The 18,539-nt window shown below is 48.5% G+C and overlaps 2 protein-coding genes across 5 annotated transcripts; one reads left to right on the top strand and one right to left on the bottom strand.

Annotated features, from left to right (window-relative positions):
- Positions 1-5,469: 5,469 nt before the first annotated feature.
- On the bottom strand, positions 5,470-7,037 carry UBL5 (ubiquitin like 5). Of its 3 annotated transcripts, none has more exons than XM_025916102.2 (5): positions 6,978-7,037; positions 6,635-6,701; positions 6,377-6,460; positions 6,180-6,217; positions 5,470-5,637 (listed from the first exon to the last, which is right to left on the bottom strand). In XM_025916102.2, exons 2-5 carry the CDS (start codon positions 6,688-6,690, stop codon positions 5,594-5,596), a joined length of 222 nt encoding a protein of 73 aa, XP_025771887.1. In that variant the 5' UTR covers positions 6,691-6,701; positions 6,978-7,037; the 3' UTR covers positions 5,470-5,593. The 3 variants fall into 3 exon arrangements, with proteins under 3 accessions (XP_025771887.1, XP_025771889.1, XP_025771890.1); XM_025916104.2 differs by having other exon boundaries at positions 6,966-7,037; XM_025916105.2 differs by having other exon boundaries at positions 6,958-7,028.
- Positions 7,038-9,970: 2,933 nt separating this feature from the next.
- FBXL12 (F-box and leucine rich repeat protein 12) lies at positions 9,971-17,707 on the top strand. Of its 2 annotated transcripts, XM_025916482.2 has the most exons (3): positions 9,986-13,460; positions 13,579-13,651; positions 16,285-17,707. In XM_025916482.2, exons 1-3 carry the CDS (start codon positions 13,375-13,377, stop codon positions 17,104-17,106), a joined length of 981 nt encoding a protein of 326 aa, XP_025772267.1. In that variant the 5' UTR covers positions 9,986-13,374; the 3' UTR covers positions 17,107-17,707. The 2 variants fall into 2 exon arrangements, with proteins under 2 accessions (XP_086555287.1, XP_025772267.1); XM_086699161.1 differs by lacking the exon at positions 13,579-13,651 and having other exon boundaries at positions 9,971-13,460.
- Positions 17,708-18,539: the final 832 nt, after the last annotated feature.

Consider the following 18,539-nt stretch of genomic DNA (forward strand, 5'->3'; position numbering starts at 1 on the left):
ATGTGACTCTTGCTCTTGGGGTCATGAATTCAAACCCCACATTGTGTGTAGAGTTTGCTTAAAAATAAAATCTTTAAAAAAGTAAATAATGAAACAGAGATCACCAGGGGTGATTTTGTTCCCCAGGGGACATTTGACAAGGTCTTAAGACATTTGGGGTTGTCACAAATGGTAGGGAGGGAGATGCTACTGGCATTTCGTAGGTAGAAGCCAAGGATGTTGTTTAACATTCTACAAGGCACAGCATCCTCAACAAAGAATTATCCAGCCCCAATGTCAACTGTGCCAAAGCTGAGAAACCCTGCCTTAGAATAATGATCAAACATTTGTAAATACAATTGGAAATCAACATTAGTACAATACCATTAATTAAACTAAACTCTAGAAAAGAATTTCCCCAGCTTTCTCAGGATCCACATTGTCATGTCTCCTTAGTTTCCTCCAGTACATAACATGTAGGTCTTTTCTTGTCTTTCATGACCTTTGAAACTTTCAAAAAGCAGAATGTCCCTCATTCTGATATTTTGTGGTAATAGGGTTTGTCTGATATTTTTCTCATGATCTGATTGAGGCTATGTGTTCTTGGGAAGGATATCCAGGGACAATGTGCCCTTCTCAGTGCATCATACCAGGTGATCAATGATGTTGCAATGTATTACTAGTTGCATTAAGACATCTTTTGCTGCAAAACAAATTATCCCACAATTTAGTGGATTCACACTAATATTATTTCAGTTTCTATGGGTCAGGAATCCAGGCACAGTTTAGCTGATGTCAGCAGAAAAGGCTGTGGTCGCATCTGAAGGCTTGACTGGAGCAGGATCTACTCCCAAGCTCCTTCATGTGGTTGCCTGAAGGATTTAGTTACTGAGGGGATGACAGACTGAAGAAGAGTTCCTCACTAGCTATTGGCTGAGGGCCTCTCCGTAAGGCAGCTGGCTTTCATCAATGAGCAAGTGAGAAAGCAAGAGAGCAAGCAAAACAGAAACCACAGTCTCTTTGCAACTTAATCTCAGAAGTGATATCCCATCACTTTTGCCATGTTCTATTTGTCAGAAGATAGGGCTGGTCTATGCTCAAGAGGAAAGGGTTACACAAAGATGTGAATACTGGGACAAGAGGATCATTAGGGACCATCTTAAAGTCTGCCTACCATTCGTGATGTTATTAACTTTGATTGATTGGTTAAGGCAACTATTTTCCTTTTTGTAATGAATTACTTTTTGGGAGATACTTTGAGACTGTGCAAATATCCTACTTCTGCTTAAACTTTTGCCCACCAATCTTAGCATCTATTGGTATTTCTGGTCTACAGTAGTTCTTACTATGGTGATTTATTTCCCTTTTTCCTTCTACATTTAACTGGAATCTTTTTGTAATAAAGAGTTGTTCCAGGGCACCTGGGTGGCTCAGTCAGTTGAGCATCAGACTTCGGCTCAGGTCATGATCTCATGGTGAGTTCGAGCCCCGCGTCAGGCCCTGGGCTGACAGCTCAGAGCCTGGAGCCTGCTTCAGATTCTGTGTCTCCCTCTCTCTCTGCCCCGCCCCTGCTCATGCTCTGTGTCTCTCTCTGTCAAAAATAAACATTTAAAAAAAATTTTTTTAGGGGCGCCTGGGTGGCGCAGTCGGTTGAGCGTCCGACTTCAGCCAGGTCACGATCTCGCGGTCCATGAGTTCGAGCCCCGCGTCGGGCTCTGGGCTGACGGCTCAGAGCCTGGAGCCTGTTTCCGATTCTGTGTCTCCCTCTCTCTCTGTCCCTCCCCCGTTCATGCTCTGTCTCTCTCTGTCCCAAAAAGAAATAAACGTTGAAAAAAAAATTTAAAAAAAAATTTTTTTAAATAAAAGAGTTGTCCCTTCTCCCCATTTACATATTAAATTATTAAAAAAAATTTTTTTTAATGTTTATTTAGTTTTGAGAGAGACAGAATGTGAGTGGGGGAGGGGCAGAGAGAGAGGGAGACACAGAGTCTGAAGCAAGGTCCAGGCTCTACGCTGTCAACACAGAGCCCGATGTGGGGCTCGAATCCACAAACCGTGATATCATGACCTGAGCCAAAGTCGGATGCTTAACCGACTGAGCCACCCAGGCGCCCCTATATATTCAATTATTTATTGATACCAGCATGGGCTCAAAGATATTTGTTTTCTTCTGTTTATAGTCCGATACTATCATTATTTTGTTGTGCACGTTGTTCCAAATTTGGCCACTGGGAGCTCTTTCACAGGTTGGCTTCTGTGCCCTTTCTACATGCTCTCATCCTTTTTATTTGAGCACTTCCTACTTCCTGGCACCACAAGATATTCCAGGCTCAGCTTGTATATTCTCTGTCCCAGCTCTGGAACCAATCACTTCTGCAAGCCTTGGTTCCTTTCATTGGAGAATGGTATTTAGAAACCAAGATCTATGTGCTGGGTATGTCCATTGCTACTGGGGTGTCACTCATTTGGGCCCAAGTGGATAAAGCAAGGAAATATATGTGTATACATAGGTATCTGCACACTAAACTACAAACATGAGTCCATACTGCCGCTTCCCACTCTAATCCAGCCTCGCAGGGCTGGATTATTCTATCTCCTTCCGTCCCACCTTGTTTGTAACTTCTTTCTCCAGCCGTGAGAAATCTGGCTTTCACTATCTACAATATATTTCTTTACCCCTCTGTTCCACCCTGTGTTTACTTATGTTCAAAAGTCGTTCCAGAATTGCTCAGTCACAATGCTGTGAGGAATTTATTTAACTAGAGTACAGTGTTTGTGTGTAATTGTTTTTGTCTTTAGCCTTCCAGTATCCAGTCAAAATGCTTTTTCCGAAGTTGTTTGGGTCAGCTCCTTTCTCCTCACCCCTTTAGGTGTAGTCATGTGATTCATTTATAATACGGGCTGCATTCCATCTTTCCTCCTACATCTTGAGTGACAAATGCAAAGTCCTGCATCCACAGTTCCAGACAGGGGAGTTCCATCATCACAAATCCCTCCTACTGCCTTTTTGTGTAAAAAAAGCAAAACAAGCAAATATCAGTAAAAAAAAAAAAAAAAAAAAAAACTAATGAAGAATGAGATAATTTATATAGAAAGGTGAAAATTAAAGCATAAAAAACAAAGCTACTGGGGTGTCTAGCTGGCTCGGTCAGTGGAGCATGTGACTTGATCTCAGGGTCATGAGTTTGAATACCACGTTGGGTGTAAAGCCTACTTAACATAAAAATAAAGCACTGAAGAGTGTATATCACAGAACACATAATTATCCCAATTGTATAAAAACTACAGGTTGTATTTCAGATTCCTGGATTCACTCAAATATGTTAACAATTGTTACTGGCGGGAGGGGTGCTGTTGAGAAATAAGAAACTTAGGGGTGCCTGGGTGGCTCAGTGGGTTAAGTGTCTGACTTCGGCTCAGGTCATGATCTTGTGGTTTGTGAGTTTGAGCCCTGCGTTGGGCTCTGTGCAGACAGCCCAGAGGCTGGAGCCTGCTTCAGATTCTGTGTCTCCCCCTCTCTTTGTCCCTCCCATGCTCATGCTCTCAATAATAATATGCTAAAAAAAACAAACAAACAAACAAACAAAAAAAAACTTAATTTTTAACAAAACATTTGGATTGCTTTTACAAGCAAATATCAGCAGTCATCTTTTAGCTATCAATTTTTTAGAAATGTTTCTTAATGTTTATTTTTTAAGAGAGAGAGACAGAGATAGCACAAGTGGGAGAGGGCAGAGAGAAAGGGAGACATAGAATCTGAAGCAGGCTGCAGGCTCTGAGCTGTCAGCACAGAGCCCGATGCAGGGCTCAAACCCACGGGCCATGAGATCATGACCTGAGATGAAGTTGGACACTTAACCAACTGAGCCACCCAGGCGCCCCTCAGCAGTCATCTTTTAAAAATAAAATTGGAATTTTCTGACCTGACCTCAGGAGAGAGAATGGGGCTAGAAGGGTTTTATTTTCAGCCTGTACTTTTCTATGCTGATTTGAAATGAACAAACAACCACCTTGTCAAAGGCTGATATATTTAAAAACCTTATTGGGTTTCTTTTTTTTTTTTAATGTTTATTTATTTCTGAGAGTGTGTGTGTGTGTGTGAGTGGGGGAGGAGCAGAGAGAGGGAGTGAGACACAGAATCTGAAACAGGTTCTAGGCTCTGAGCTGTCAGCATGGAGCTGGAGGCTGGGCTCGAACTCAGGACTGGCAAGATAATGACTTAGGCTGAAGTCAGATGCTTAACCGACAGAGCCACCCAGGCAACTCAGGTTTGTTTCTAAATAAACAAATATGGGGAGAGACAACTCTAAAAGTAGGAAGAACAAGGTATCAGGAACCAGAAATGTGTTGTTGTTTGTTTATTTTTGAGAGTGCGTGTGGCTGGGCCGGGGCGGGGGAGGGAAAGAATCCCAACACAGGGCCAAAATCAAGGGTCAGATGCTTAATCGACTGAGCTACCCAGATGCCCCAGGAAATAGTTATTTCTGATGTCAGGAGGGAGGTGAGTCCTAAGAAGGGAAGTGTCTAATGGAGACCAAGGCGAGATCATCCTCCATGAACTACAGGCCAGCAAAACCAGGCGGCTGGCAGGTCCACCTCCCAAGAAGCTTGGTAATGAAATGAAGGGAGGAGGCAGAAGACTGGGTGGAATTTAGGGGGAGGGGAGGAGCAGTAGGCTAGACTCGGACATGTTAACGTACTGCAGAAAATCACCCAGGTCAATTAAGAGTGGGGAAAAGGGACAGGGCAAGTTTCTGGGTGAAGCTCCTGAAAAAGGATCCAGAATGCAGCTCTGGGAAAGGGCCAACATCGACCTGGGATCTGTGGCCCAGGGAACACAGATGGGGTGTTTGGTGTCCTGTCTACTCATACCTGGGGGAAGGCTGGAGACAGGTGAAAACACTTTGTGCCAGACATCCCGCTATTTTAACTGCACTGTCTCTGAGATGTGGGTGCCATCATGGTGCTCCTTTTTAGAGCAGGAAACCTCGAATCGAAGAGGCGGACTTCCCCAAATCCCACCACTAATGACCAAAGTTCAGCCCCTGCCACACTCTGTCCTCTGGGATTTCAAAAGTTCAGGACCTGTGGATGCTTAACCCTGCTTTAGCTCATCTACATTTCACAATGAAGTAAACACTCTCAGTTCCAGTTTGGATAAGGAAATGAAGGCTTTCAGAAGTTAACTACTCTGCTCAGGATCACTCTTGGTGGCAGAGCCAGGATTCCAACCATAGTTGGTCTCAATCCGGAACCCGTATTCCTTAGTACTACATCCAGTGTCCTTACCCAGACACTCGCTAATCTATTAGGATGACAATAATCCCACGACCTCTTTCACAGACCCATGGCAAAACGCAGAGCTGCGGGTTGGGTCACATCCAGTTGATCCTGAACTCTCACTGAGCAGCTGCGTAGAAAGTAGAGTGACAACCAGATGTCAACCCTCCCCATGTTACATAAGGCCTCGCTCAAAGAGGACAACAATGATGCAACTTCTAATATTTTATTAACAGGAGTTTTTAAAAACAAGCATCCATACCAGTGTGGGGAATGAGGGTGGGACCAGAGAGGAAACAGGAGGGGAGGATGGTCAGCAGGAAGGAATTCTGTTCTATTGGTAATAAAGCTCCAGGTTCATCCCATCGTGGATTTCATCTGAAGTGAAGGTGTTAAGGAATTCTCACTGTGGGTTCCAGCTCCACCCCCCTCATCTTGCACACGTGGGTCAGAGTGGCCTGAGGGCCCAAGAAAGGCATTTTGAACCGGGTCATTTTGATTTGGAAAGAATCCAAACCATAGGAAGGAAGGAAGGGAAGGAGGGAGGGAGGGAGGGAGGGAGGAAGGAAGGAAGGAAGGAAGGAAGGAAGGAAGGAAGGAAGAAAAAAAGTTGATGCTCCTTTTGCACAACAGACATGCCTGAGACTCACTCCATCCTGGCCTCCTGTCCACACTCAGGTAGAGTTCAGTAAGAAACATGTTGACCTTCAAGTGTCTTCTAAGCCAAGTCAAAATATTTCACCACCCACCCTCCTCCCCCAACAAAATAATTACATGGCTCCCATTTTCGAAATGCTTGCCATGTGCTGCGCACTAAGTTAAACGTTTTATGCGCACAATCGCACATAGATTCCAGCACGGAACAAAGAGAACCAAGTCGGGTATGCAGACCCTTCCTCAAGAAGTCACACAAAGGATACAGTCCCCCAGAGACACATGGTCCTTAAAAATCGTGTACCTGTGGGATAGAAACCTTTTAGACAGAAGCCTGAGGTGGCTTTTCATACTAGAGGCAAGCCGAGGAAACCCTGCCTAAGCAAAGGGCTGCCTGCAGGGCTCTGGAACCCAAACCTCTGGACTGATCCTGTCCAGCGCCCAGCTCTACCACTGTACTTACCACTTCTTCAGGACGATCTTGTTCCAACGGGTGCCAGTTTGGGCTGCGATTAGCTTCTTAAGGTCCCCGATGGTGTCATCAGTGCTGGGCGCAGAGGAGTTAAGGAAAATGGAAGGGGGAGGTAGAACGTGGAAGAGGACATTCCAGGGCTGAATGCACTCTACCAGGACCCCATCCGCCCCCTCCCCCAGGAAAGTCCCCCTACAACACAGACTGAGGTGCCCCAGGAACCACTGCCTCTTGGCCGCCGGTGGATACTTGCACTTAACGCGGACCTTCTTCCCTAGACGGTCGTTGCAAACAACCTCGATCATCCTGTCTGGAGCTACACAGGGCGCGGGGTGGAAGGCAGCAGAGTCAGGGCTTCAGGGGTCTCCCAGGACCCAAGACCCCGGGTTTGGGCTCTATGTTCACCCCTCAACCTCCCAGATCCGTGTCCTCCCCGGCCTCCCAGTCTCAGGACCGCGGACCCCAGGGAGCCGCGCCTCCCCTCTTCAGGTCGCCCGAAGGCCCGGCCTCGCCTCTCGCAGGGGCACAGACCCTTGATGGCCGGGTCCCACCAGCTTTCCCCAACTGCGGACCTCTCTACCTGGCCCCTGACCTCGAAACGCTTGGAATCCGCCGACGCCACAATCTCCTCTCTCGAAGGCGGAACCCCGGTCAGAGGCGGAAGCGGAAGTGAGCAACCGGAAGCGTAGGTCCGTGCTCCCTGCTCAACATCCCTACGACTTCTTTCCGGTCCCAGGCCCAGGGTGGGTTTGCGGTTCCCAGAAGCGGTGCAGGGTCCCAAGGCTGGGTAGGGGGCGCCTGCCGTGGGTGCGTGGGGCCCCGTCGGCGTCCCGGCCCGTGCCTGGTCGGGGAAGGGGCGTGGAAAGAAAGCCAGAGGTCAGGGGCCGGCGCCCAGCTCGCTGGAAGCCGTCGGTTGGGGCCCCTTAGATGTGGGGAGACGCCGTCTTGTGTGGCTTCTGGTAGGAACATGGGGCGGGCGAGGGGGCTCGGGGGACATCCCGTGGGGGTAGTGACCTCCCGTTTTTGAGCCCGAGGAAGCCTCTTAATTGCAGCTTCGGGGCTATGGGGAGCCTGGGTCGAGTCATGCAGTCACCTCGTCTGGCCTCTTCGCTCACCCCTCCGTTTGGCTATCGCGCCTGACCGCCCCCCTCCCACCCCACCCCCCCAAGACACCTGGGCGCAGACCGCAGTCAGTAAGCAGAAACTCCGCCTGATCTCGTCCTGGACGCCAGCACTTAGAATGGAGTCCAGGTTGCACGCCAGCCTGTCAACACCGGCAAGTAAACTGAAAACGGCACAAGGGCAAAACCACCCACGTTTGTGTCTTCAAGAAAGGACGCTCCCGCCCTGCAGAGAGCACTTTGTACCAGATCTCAGCCTTGCCTTTCAGTCTCGAAGAAGCCCCTGGACTGGTCTGATTCCCCAGAGCTGGTGGGACAGGGGGTACCCTTCTCTGAGTTCGAGCAAACAGCTGCCAATGGAACTGGTCAACCGTTCTTTCTTGGCAGACAGGGTTTTCCCAGTTTGGTGACCCTGGAGGCATTCGCCCTGAAAATGAGCCACCACTTCTGATTTGCCCAATCCACCTTCTCAGACTGGGCTATGAGATTAGGTGGGAGACATGAGAGGTCATCCTGTGGAAAGGGCAGATGCTCTATGACCCTGTGTGGGGCTGACCTGGTGTAGGGAGCTGGCCCAGGAGGTCCTACCACAAACACTAGGTTCAGGGGCCTTTCTGCTCAGAACTTTGACCTGTCATTCCTCTGAGAGCCCTTCTGAGTGCGCTTGAGAGGGGAGGGACTCTGAATGGAAAACTTACTCAGATTGGAGACACAGGCTTTGGATTTAGATGAGTCAAAACCTCACCATTACCACTTTATATTACACTGTATGATCTCAAGAAATACAGTTACCCACACTTATTCTTATTTTCCTCATCTATGGAAAGGGGATAGCAATTCCCAGCCTGGGATTGTAGTAAGAATGGGTCTTGGACCAGCCTCTGACAGTCCTTTACGAATTTACACAAGGGGCACCTGGGTGGCTCAGTCGGTTAAGCTTTTGACTTAGGCTCAGGTCATGATCGTGAGGTTCCTGCATGGGGACAAACTTCAAAAATAAACTTCAAAACTTCAAAAGTAAACATTTTATTTTTTTTTAATTTTTTTAACATTTATTTATTTTTGAGACAGAGAGAGAGACCGCATGAACAGGGGAGGGTCAGAGAAAGAGGGAGACACAGAATCTGAAACAGGCTCCAGGCTCTGAGCTGTCAGCACAGAGCCCGACGCGGGGCTCAAACCCACAGACCGTGAGATCATGACCTGAGCCGAAGTCGGATGCTTAACCGACTGAGCCACCCAGGCGCCCCAAAAATAAACATTTAAAAAAAAAAGAGTGAGACACATAATAAATCATGTGTGCATTTTTTTAATTTTAATTTTTTGCTACTATGAACAATGCTGTCTAAGCATTTGTGTCCTTTTTTTAAAAAAATGTTCATTTTTGAGAGATAGAGCATGAGCAGGGCAGGGGTAGAGAGAGAAGGAGACAGAATCTGAAGCAGGCTCCAGCTCTGAGCTGTCAGCACAGAGCCCGACATGGGGCTTGAACTCATAGACTGCAAGATCATGACCTGAGCTGAAGTCGGGCACTTAACCGACTGAGCCACCCAGGCGCCCCCCCCCCTTTTTTTTAATTAAATAAACGTTTATTTACTTAGAGACAAAGGGCAAGCAGAGGAGGGGCAGAGAGAGAATACCCCAAGTAGGTTCTGCACTGTCAGCATAGAGCCCGGTGCAGTACTCGATCTCATGAACACGAGATCATGACCTGAGCCGAAGTCAAGAGTCAGATGCTCAACTGACCGAGCTGCCCAGGTACCCCAACACCCTTTGCTTTTTAAAGCAAACAATATCGGGGCGCCTGTGTGGCTCAGTCGGTTGAGCATCTGACTTCGGCTCAGGTCATGATCTCACAGTTTGTGAGTTCGAGCCCCGCGTCAGGCTCTGCTGACAGCTCAGAGCCTGGAGCCTGCTTCAGATTCTGTGTCTCCCTCTCCCTCTGCCCCTCCCCTGTTCATGCTCTGTCTCTCTCTGTCTCAAAAATAAATAAAACATTAAAAAAAAAGATTTAAAAAAAAATAAAGCAAACAATATCCTGGAGATTGTTCCAAATAGCATTGAAAGACCTGCCTCTTTTTTTTTTTTTTTTTTTTTTTTTTTTTTTTTTTTTTAGCAATTTGAGATCCTAGACATGGGCTCGTTGGGTCCAATAGAGGCTGCAATCTGATATTGCTAAATTGTCTTTGAGAGTTTGAATCAATTCTGCCCTTTCTGCAGGGTTGAAAGAGTCTGTTTCCTCACACCAAGGCCAGTGTGGGTATTTTCTGTCTTCTTCATCTTTTTTGAGCTGATAGATGGAAACCATAGTGTTTTACTTTTATTATTATTATATATATTTTTTAGTGTTTGTTTATTTTTGAGAGAGAGAGAGACAGAGCATGAGTAGGGGAGGGTCAGAGAGAGAGGGAGACACAGAATCTGAAGCAGGCTCTGGGCTCCGAGCTGTCAGCACAGACCCGACATGGGGCTTGAACTCACAGACCACGAGATCATGACCTGAGCCGAAGTCAGATGCTCAATCGACTGAGCCACCCAGGTGCCCCATACTTTGTATTTATTTATGGATAAGTGTGAGCATACAGATGTATTATTTTTTAGCTTTACTGAAGTACAGTTGATAGGCAAAATTGCACACATTTAATATTTACATCTTAATAAGTTTTGCATGTTTTAAAAATTTTTAATGTTTATTTATTTTTTAAAGTTATTTATATTTAGGGGCACCTGGGTGGCTCAGTCAGTTAAGCGTCCAACTTTGGCTCGAGTCTTGATCTCATGGTTCATGAGTTCGAGCCCCACATAGGGCTCTCTGCTGTCAGTACAGACCCACTTAAGATTCTCTATCTCCCTCTTTCTCTGAGCCTCCCCCGCTTGTGGATGCACACGCTGCTTGTGCCCTCTCTCCCCCTTCCCCAAAATAAACATTAAAAAAGTTTATTTTTAGTAATCTCTACACCCATTTTAGGGCTCAAACTCAAGACCCTGAGATTGAGAGTCACATGCTCTTCCAACTGAACCAGCCAGGAGCCCCTATTTTGCATTAAAAAAAAATTTTTTTTTAAGTTTATTTTGAAAGCGAGAAAGCGTGAGTAGGGGAAGGGAGAAAGAGAGGAAAGATCGAGAATCCAAGCAAGCTTGGTGCCATCAGAGTGGAGCCTGACAAGGGGCTCGAACTCATGAACCGAAATATGACCTGAGCCAAAGTCAGTGCTTAACAGACTCACCACCTAAGTGCCCCATGCATTCCTTTTTAAAACAGTTTTCAATGGGGCGCCTGGGTGGCTCAGTCGGTTGAGTGACCGAGTGACCAACTGTGGCTCATATCATGATCTCATAGCTCAGGTCATCATCTCTCAGCTCAGGGGTTCAAGCCCCGCGTTGGGCTCTGTGCTGACAGCTCAGAGCCTGCAGCCTGCTTAGGATTCTGTGTCTCCCTCTCTCTCTGCCCCTAACCCACTCCCATTCTGTCTCTGTTTCTCTCAAAAATAAACAAACATTAAAAAAAATTTTTTTAAACAGTTTTCAACATCTCCAATTTCTGCCCCTGTGTGTATGTATTGAAAACATCTATTGCCATTATAGGCTCTTGGGGATGTGATTTAGCAAAACCTCAAAATTAAATTTCACATGCCCCTTTGGCCCATCAAACCAGCTCCTGGTTATTTATCCAATAAAAATAAAAACATGGGATATATGTGTACATGTACATACGTATATAAAATAACACCTAGCTCCAATATTATTTGTGGTAACAAATCTGGAACAACTTGAATACTCCTCAATACAGGAATGTTTGAATAAAATTCACTGCCCTTATGAATTGCTAATTTAAAAATGAGTGAGGGGCGCCTGGGTCGCTCAGTCAGTTAAACATCTGACTTCGGCTCAGGTCATAATCTCGCGGTCTGGTCCGTGAGTTCGAGCCCCACGGTGGACTCTGCCGACAGCTCGGAGCCTGGAACCTGCTTCAGATTCTGTGTCCCCCTCTTTCTCTGCTCCTCCTCCACTCGCACTGTGTCTCTCTCTGTCTCTCAAAAATGAATAAACGTTACAAAAAAAAAAAAAGTTTAAAAATGAGTGATGGGGTACCTGACTGGCTCAATCAGTGGAGCATGTGACCCTTGATCTCGGGGTTATGGTTTCAAGTCCCACGTTTGGTGTAGCGATTACCTGAAAATAAAATCTTAAAAAAAAAAAAAAAACGAGTGATATGGGTCACCTGGCTGGCTCAGTCGGTAGAGCATGTGACTCTTGATCTCAGAGTCGTGAGTTCAAGCCCCATGTTAGGCATGGAACCTACTTAAAATTACAAAATTTAAAATGTATCTCCAGGTTGTAAATTTAGGACCCACGTTGGGTGTAGCGATTGCTTAAAGTATTAAAGGGGGCACTTGGGTGGTTCAGTTGGTTAAACATCAGACTCTTGATTTCGGCTCAGCTCATGATCTCAAGGTTTGTGAGATTGAGCCCCGTGTTGGACTCTCTTCTGACAGCACAGAGCCTGCTTGGGATTCTCTCTCTCCCTTGCTCTCTGCTTCTCCCCTGCTCTTTCTTACGTGCATGCACTCTCTCTCTCAAAATAAATAAATTAAAAAAAATAATAAAACATAATCCTAGGGGCGCCTGGGGGGCTCAGTTGGTTAAACATCTGACTCTTGATTTCCACTCAGGTCATGAACTCACGTTGTGGGATGAAGCCAGGCATCCGGGCAACATGCTGGGCTTGGAGCCTGCTTGAGATCCTCTCTCTCTGCCCCGCCCCCACACAAGCACTCTCAAAAACAAATTAAAAAAAAAATTATGTTTTTATTTTTGAGAGAGAGACAGAGTGAGAGTGGGGGAAGGGCAGAGAGAGAAGGAGAGGAGACAATCTGAAGCAGGTTCCAGGCTCTGAGGTGTCAGCGCAGAGCCCCACCCGGAGCTTGAACTCACGCACTGCGAGATCATGACCTGAGCCGAAGTCAGACGCCCATTTACTGAGTCACCCAGGTGCTCCCAAAATGAATGTTTTAGAAGTGAATGATATACAGTTGGCGGGAGTGTCAACTCCCCCTCTGTGGAGAACAACTTAGCACTATCAGTCAGAACGAAAAATTGAACGCACCCTTTAACAAGCTGTTTCAGTTCTACAAATCTATTCATGTTCATAGGCATCAAAAAGCATTACTAGGTTTAAAAACAAGTTAGGGCCTCGCTCTCCTTTAGGCCAGCCGCTGGTCGTCCCGCCCCAACCCCGCGGTCAAGGCGCCCCAATGCTTGAGCGCGCCTTCCGGGCTTGGTCTTGGGGTCTGTAAGCCCGGCGCTCGCCAGACTCGCCGCGCTCCGGGCCCGTCACCGCACTTAACGCCCACCCGGGGCCGCCAGTCAACAACCGAGCCACTTTTTCCAGGCTGGATCCCAGTCCCCAGCCCCGCCTCCAGCCTTGTTCCCGCCCTTAATCCCGCTCCGTGGTTTAGTTCCAGCCCCTAGCTCATCCCTGGGTCTCCCGTCACCGCCCCAGGCTTGCATTCGGGTCCCTAGTCACTGCCGGGTCAAGCCTCCGGGCTCTGCCCTAACCTCAGCCCCGCCCACAGCCTTGTCCCCGCCCCTGACCCCGCCTCCGGGTGCGTCACGGCCTCAGCCACGCCTTCCGGGCTCAGGCCTGGTTCCCAGCGTGTCCCCTGCGCTCCATCCAGATAGTGGGCGGGTCTGTCGCCGGGGCCCAACCCTGTCCCCGCGAGAGAAAAGCTGAAACTCTCCGCCGGCTGCTGGAGGCGGCGGCCTCCGCCTTGCGGGCACCCCAGCCACCCGCCGCCTGCTGGCCCCCGGAGGGTGAGATCGTGAATCCCCTTACAGCCACAAGCGGAAGTGCGTGTCGGCGGGATCATGGCGACTTTGGCGGACCTGCCGGACTCAGTCCTGTTAGAGATCTTCTCTTACCTCCCGGTCCGGGATCGAATTCGCATCTCCAGGTGCAGCCCCGCCCCGCGGGTGGGGGGGAAGAGCCGGGCGGGGGGAGCACCCGGAGATGCGAATCCGGTCCCCGGGGGGCCGCGGTTAGTTTTTTAACGGCGGGTCCCCTCCCCCCAGGGTTTGTCACCGCTGGAAGAGGCTGGTGGACGACCGGTGGCTCTGGCGACACGTCGACCTGACTCTGTACACGGTACACGGGGTCGACCGGGCGGGCATGGGCCGCGGTGGGTTCTCTGGGCCGCAAGGACCACTCCTTGCACCCTAGAGTTCGAGCTTGGCAGTCCAGGGTGCATCCCGGCAGCGTCCCTTAGCTGCCCTTCGGTGACCTCCTGGCCTGTTTCCCCATTTCCAAAATGAGGATAGCCAAGATCGTTCAGGGAGCTTAGAGCAGTGTCTGGCGTACGGTGAGCCTACGACAAATGCCTCTTGATTACATTAGCTATTAATGAGGTTTTCTGGAGAAATCATTCTCCAGATTCAACTTAATTTCCAGAATTTATTTACTGAGTATTGCAACTGAACCTTTTCCACGTTTTCCCATTTGCATTGTATTTTTCTTGTTTTCTTATGAACTATTTCAAATATACAGAGAAATGTATAGAGGATAATCTGAAACAACTATGTACTTACCACCTAGATTTAACCCATTTTAACCTTTAGTCTTTTTTTTTTTTTTTTAAGTTTATTTAGTTTGAGAGACAGAACAGAGCGAGCAGGGGAGGAGCAGAGGGAGAGAGAGGGAGAGAGAATTCCAAGCAGGCTCTGCACTCTGAGCGTGGAGCCCAACCTGGGGCTCAAACCCACCAATGTGGGATCATGACCTAAGCTGAAATCAAGAGTCCAATGCTTAAAGGACTGCGCCACACAGGCGCCCCAAACTTTTGGTCATTTTTGCTGCAGATCGTGTGAGACATACATGCAAAGACTTATGTATATGCATATGCATACATCGTTTATAGATGTATTCATTGCATTTTTTGAAACCCTTCTCAGAGGTAACCACTATTATAAAATGGATTTGTAGTATTCCTTTCATGTTTTTATTTACTTCCTGTGTGACTACCCATAAGCAATATACAATTTTGTTAATGTGTTTCTAAAGTTGAAATAATGCTGTTCTGTCTAGGTAATTAAATGCTATTTATTTATTTATTTTTTTTTTTTTTTAATTTTTTTTTTTTCAACGTTTATTTATTTTTGGGACAGAGAGAGACAGAGCATGAACGGGGGAGGGGCAGAAAGAGAGGGAGACACAGAATCGGAAACAGGCTCCAGGCTCTGAGCCATCAGCCCAGAGCCTGACGCGGGGCTCGAACTCACGGACCGCGAGATCATGACCTGGCTGAAGTCGGACGCCCAACCGACTGCGCCACCCAGGCGCCCCTTAAATGCTATTTATTATATATCCACCGATGGCTTTATTTACACAACATTGCTTTTGACACATGTAAATCTAGCTCATTCCTTTCAACTTGTTAAGTGAATATACCACAATTTGTTTACCTGTTTTCCTGTTGACAGACCTTTAGGTTATTTCCAACTTTTTACTCTCACAAACAGTGTTATAAAATAGTGTCAAACTTCACTGTGTATATGAATCACCTAAAGATCTTGTTAAAATGCTGATTCTGGGGCACCTGGCTGGCTGATTCAGTAGAGTATGTGACTCTTGATCTCGGGATTGTGAGTTCAAGCCCCATGTTGGGTGTAGAGATTACTTAAAAATAAAAATCTTAAAAAATAATTTAAGAAAATAATAAAATGCTGATTCTGATTCAATGAGCTGGGTGGGGCCCCAGATTCTGATTTTCTAATAGCCCCTTAGGTTTTATGCTATGCACAAATTTTACACTATGCAGTTTCTTTTTTCTCTCTTCTTTCTTGTTTTGTTTTATGTTTATTTTTTGAGAGAGAGCGCGCAAGCAGGGGAGGGGCAGAGAGAGAATCCAAAGCAGGCTCCATCCTTGCTATCAGCACAGAGGCTGATGTGGGGCTCAAACCGATGAACTGTGAGACCATGACCTGAGCTGAAGTGGACACTCAATGGAGCCACCCAGGCACCCCTACCGTCTTTTTAAAAAAAGGTTAAATGCACATACAATGAAATGCAAGGTGCTTCCACTTACATTTTGTTTGTTTTGCAGTAATTAACTTCCTGGGGTTAAGTTTTGCAGTTTTCACCGTTACTAGGTTGTGATTTTTGTTATTATTTTTTTATGCTTATTTATTTTTGAGAGAGAGAGAGAGAGCAGGGGAGGGGCAGAGAGAGGGAGACACAGAATCTGAATCAGGCTCTAGGCTTCAAGCTGTCAGCACAGAGCCCAATGTGGGGCTTGAACTCACGAACTGTGAGATCATGACCTGAGCTGAAGTGGGACGCTTAACCAACTGAGCCACCTAGATGCCCCTATTATTATTATTTTTAAGATGACTTTAATTTACTCTGGACAGTTGTAGCCTTTTTCAGTTGGGCTTTGTGTTGCTTATTCCTAGTGGCAGTGGCCACGAAGAAAGGGATAAATGCTGGTGACTTGTTCTGCTTTCTTACTTACAAGGACCCCACTCTGTTGCTGAAGACAGATCTGTTATGATCTTCCCTTTTCTCTCAGTGCTTTTGTTCAAACCTAGAAGTCAAAACGATGGGGTTCACTTGGCCTGTTACTCCTGGGGAGGTGCACGGTGAGGTAAGGCTGGCAGGGGTTGGGCAGAAGCCCAGGGGAGCACTAGTGCCCCAGCTGGGGCTGGTCCATCTCCAGGCAGGCAGGGGCCTTGGGATATTCTCCGTATCTCTCACCCTGTCACTCCCGCCTCTGGCTTTTACAGATGCGGCCTAAAGTCATGTGGCACCTCCTTCGCCGCTATATGGCATCCCGGCTCTGTTCCCTGCGGGTGGGCGGCTACCTGTTCTCAGGCTCCCAGGCCCCCCGGCTGTCCCCTGCCTTGATGAGGGCCCTGGGCCAGAAGTGCCCTAACCTGAAGCGTCTCTGCCTGCACGTGGCCGACCTGAGCATGGTGCCCATCACCAGCCTGCCCTGCACCCTGAGGACCCTGGAGCTGCACAGCTGCGAGATCTCCATGGCCTGGCTCCTCAAGGAGCAGGACCCCACCGTGCTGCCCTTGCTCGAGTGCATCGTGCTGGACCGGGTCCCTGCCTTCCGTGATGAGCACCTGCAGGGCCTGACGCGCTTCCGCGCCCTGCGGTCGCTGGTGCTGGGCGGTACCTACCGAGTGACCGAGACAGGGCTGGATGCGGGCCTCCAGGAGCTGGGCTACCTGCAGAGGCTGGAGGTGCTGGGCTGCACCCTCTCAGCTGACAGCACCCTCCTGGCCGTCAGTCGCCACCTCCGAGATGTGCGGAAGATCCGGCTGACCGTGAGGGGCCTCTCTGCCCCCGGCCTGTCCGTCTTGGAGGGCATGCCAGCCCTGGAGAGTCTGTGCTTGCTGGGCCCTCTCATCACCCCAGAAATGCCTTCCCCGGCTGAAATCCTCTCTTCCTGCCTCGCCATGCCCAAGCTCAGGGTCCTTGAGCTGCAGGGGCTGGGGTGGGAGGATCAGGAGGCCGAGAGGATCCTGTGTAAGGGGCTGCCCCACTGTATGGTCATCGTCAGGGCCTGCCCCAAAGAGTCCATGGACTGGTGGATGTGACTGCACCACCCATCCATGTTGGCTTTCATGGGTGAGCCCCAGACCCTCTGGACAGCACCTTGCAGAGGGCCCATAACCAGGTTGAGAGAGCCCAAAGCCACAAGGTAGAACGAAGGCCTTGGGGCCTCCGGACAGTTTGAATCCCTGTTTGCCAGTTGTTTGGCCTCTGTGACATCAGCCAGCTTCTCGGAGGGCCTATCCCCACATCTGGAAGTGGGGAAGATCATAGCTACCTCATGGTTATGTCGCGAAGCCTTACTCTTTACCAGCCCCTGGGCCAAAAAGGTCCTCGACGATGGGTCATTCTCAGGAACAGAATGGATACAGCAGGGTGGGGTTAAGAGTTAGGGGGAGCTGAGGGCCAGGGCCCCTTTAGGAGGCCTGGCAAGACTATCTATGCATGTGCACCCCCACGCTGACACACCATTGATACACGAGGGATGCGATGAGAAAGCCCAGGAAGACTTCTGCTTTGACGATTGAAAGTGTCAGTGAAGGTTTTCAGTTGTACTTTCGGTATTTTGGTATTCTATATTTTCAAAATTTTCCACAATATATATTATTTTGCTATTAAAGAAAAATAATTTTTTTTTTCCCAAAAGCATTTGGTTTATTCATTCAACAAACAATTCTTGCCTGCCCACTATTTTGCAAGCACTGGTCGAAGCCCTGGGGCCGCAGCAGTGAACAAAACAAGACCTGAGCAGACGGCAGGGTCGACCTCCAGGTGAACACATTGATGGGATGGTTTTAGAGACTGGGACAATTAAAAACATTTTTTTAATGTTTATTTATTTTTGAGAGAGAGAGAGAGACAGTGTGTGAGCAGATGAGGGGCAGAGAAAGAGAGAGGGAGACAGAATTTGAAGCAGGCTCCTGGAGCCTGGAGCTGAGCTGTCAGCACAGCGTCCGACGCGGGGCCCGAAATCCCAGACCGCAAGATCACAACCTGAGCCGAAGTCGGACGCTTCGCTGACTGAGCCACCCGGGTGCCCTGAGACTGAGACGATTTTGAAGTAGGCTCACATGATGGAGGTGCCTGTGCCTGGTGGAGTGGGTGGGGCAAGCCTCTCAAGTTTGGAGACCTGAGGGGTGAGGAGGACACCCCTCTGGGAAGTGCGGGGGGGGGGGGGGGGAAAGAAGGCCAAGACACTGGCTGAGATAGGGATGAGTTTGACCTCTTTCAAGATCAGGAAGAAGATCTGCGTGGCTGAGGGAGGAAGAGGTGAGCAATAGGAAGCGAAGTCAGCGGATGGGGTGAGGTTGGAGGGTCCCCACAGGTGGCACAGGCTTTAGGGGGTCAGAAAGCAGCAACTCCTGTTCCTGCCCGTTGAGTCTGAGCCACTTGAAAGATGCAGGTGGCAGGCCGATAGTGATCAGGAGATGAGTGTCGCTTCTGACCCGAGCTGGGGAGGAGGGCGTGTATGAACGCG

This window comes from Puma concolor, chromosome A2 (genome assembly GCF_028749965.1).
Source record: "Puma concolor isolate L17-30 chromosome A2, mPumCon1.1.hap2, whole genome shotgun sequence".
In the NCBI taxonomy this organism is placed as follows: Eukaryota; Metazoa; Chordata; class Mammalia; order Carnivora; family Felidae; genus Puma; species Puma concolor.

Bases quoted from the DNA above. Each gene is read 5' to 3' on its own strand.
- UBL5 (XM_025916102.2), bottom strand. From the start codon at position 6,690: ATGATCGAGGTTGTTTGCAACGACCGTCTAGGGAAGAAGGTCCGCGTT. The intron at 6,218-6,376 runs GTAAGTACAGTG...TCTATCCCACAG, and splicing joins AAGATCGTCCTGAAGAAGTG to GTACACGATTTTTAAGGACC. The intron at 5,638-6,179 runs GTATCCTTTGTG...CCTTCACTTCAG, and splicing joins CCATGTGTCTCTGGGGGACT to ATGAAATCCACGATGGGATG.
- FBXL12 (XM_025916482.2), top strand. From the start codon at position 13,375: ATGGCGACTTTGGCGGACCTGCCGGACTCAGTCCTGTTAGAGATCTTC. The intron at 13,461-13,578 runs GTGCAGCCCCGC...CCCTCCCCCCAG, and splicing joins GATCGAATTCGCATCTCCAG to GGTTTGTCACCGCTGGAAGA. The intron at 13,652-16,284 runs GTACACGGGGTC...TGGCTTTTACAG, and splicing joins TCGACCTGACTCTGTACACG to ATGCGGCCTAAAGTCATGTG.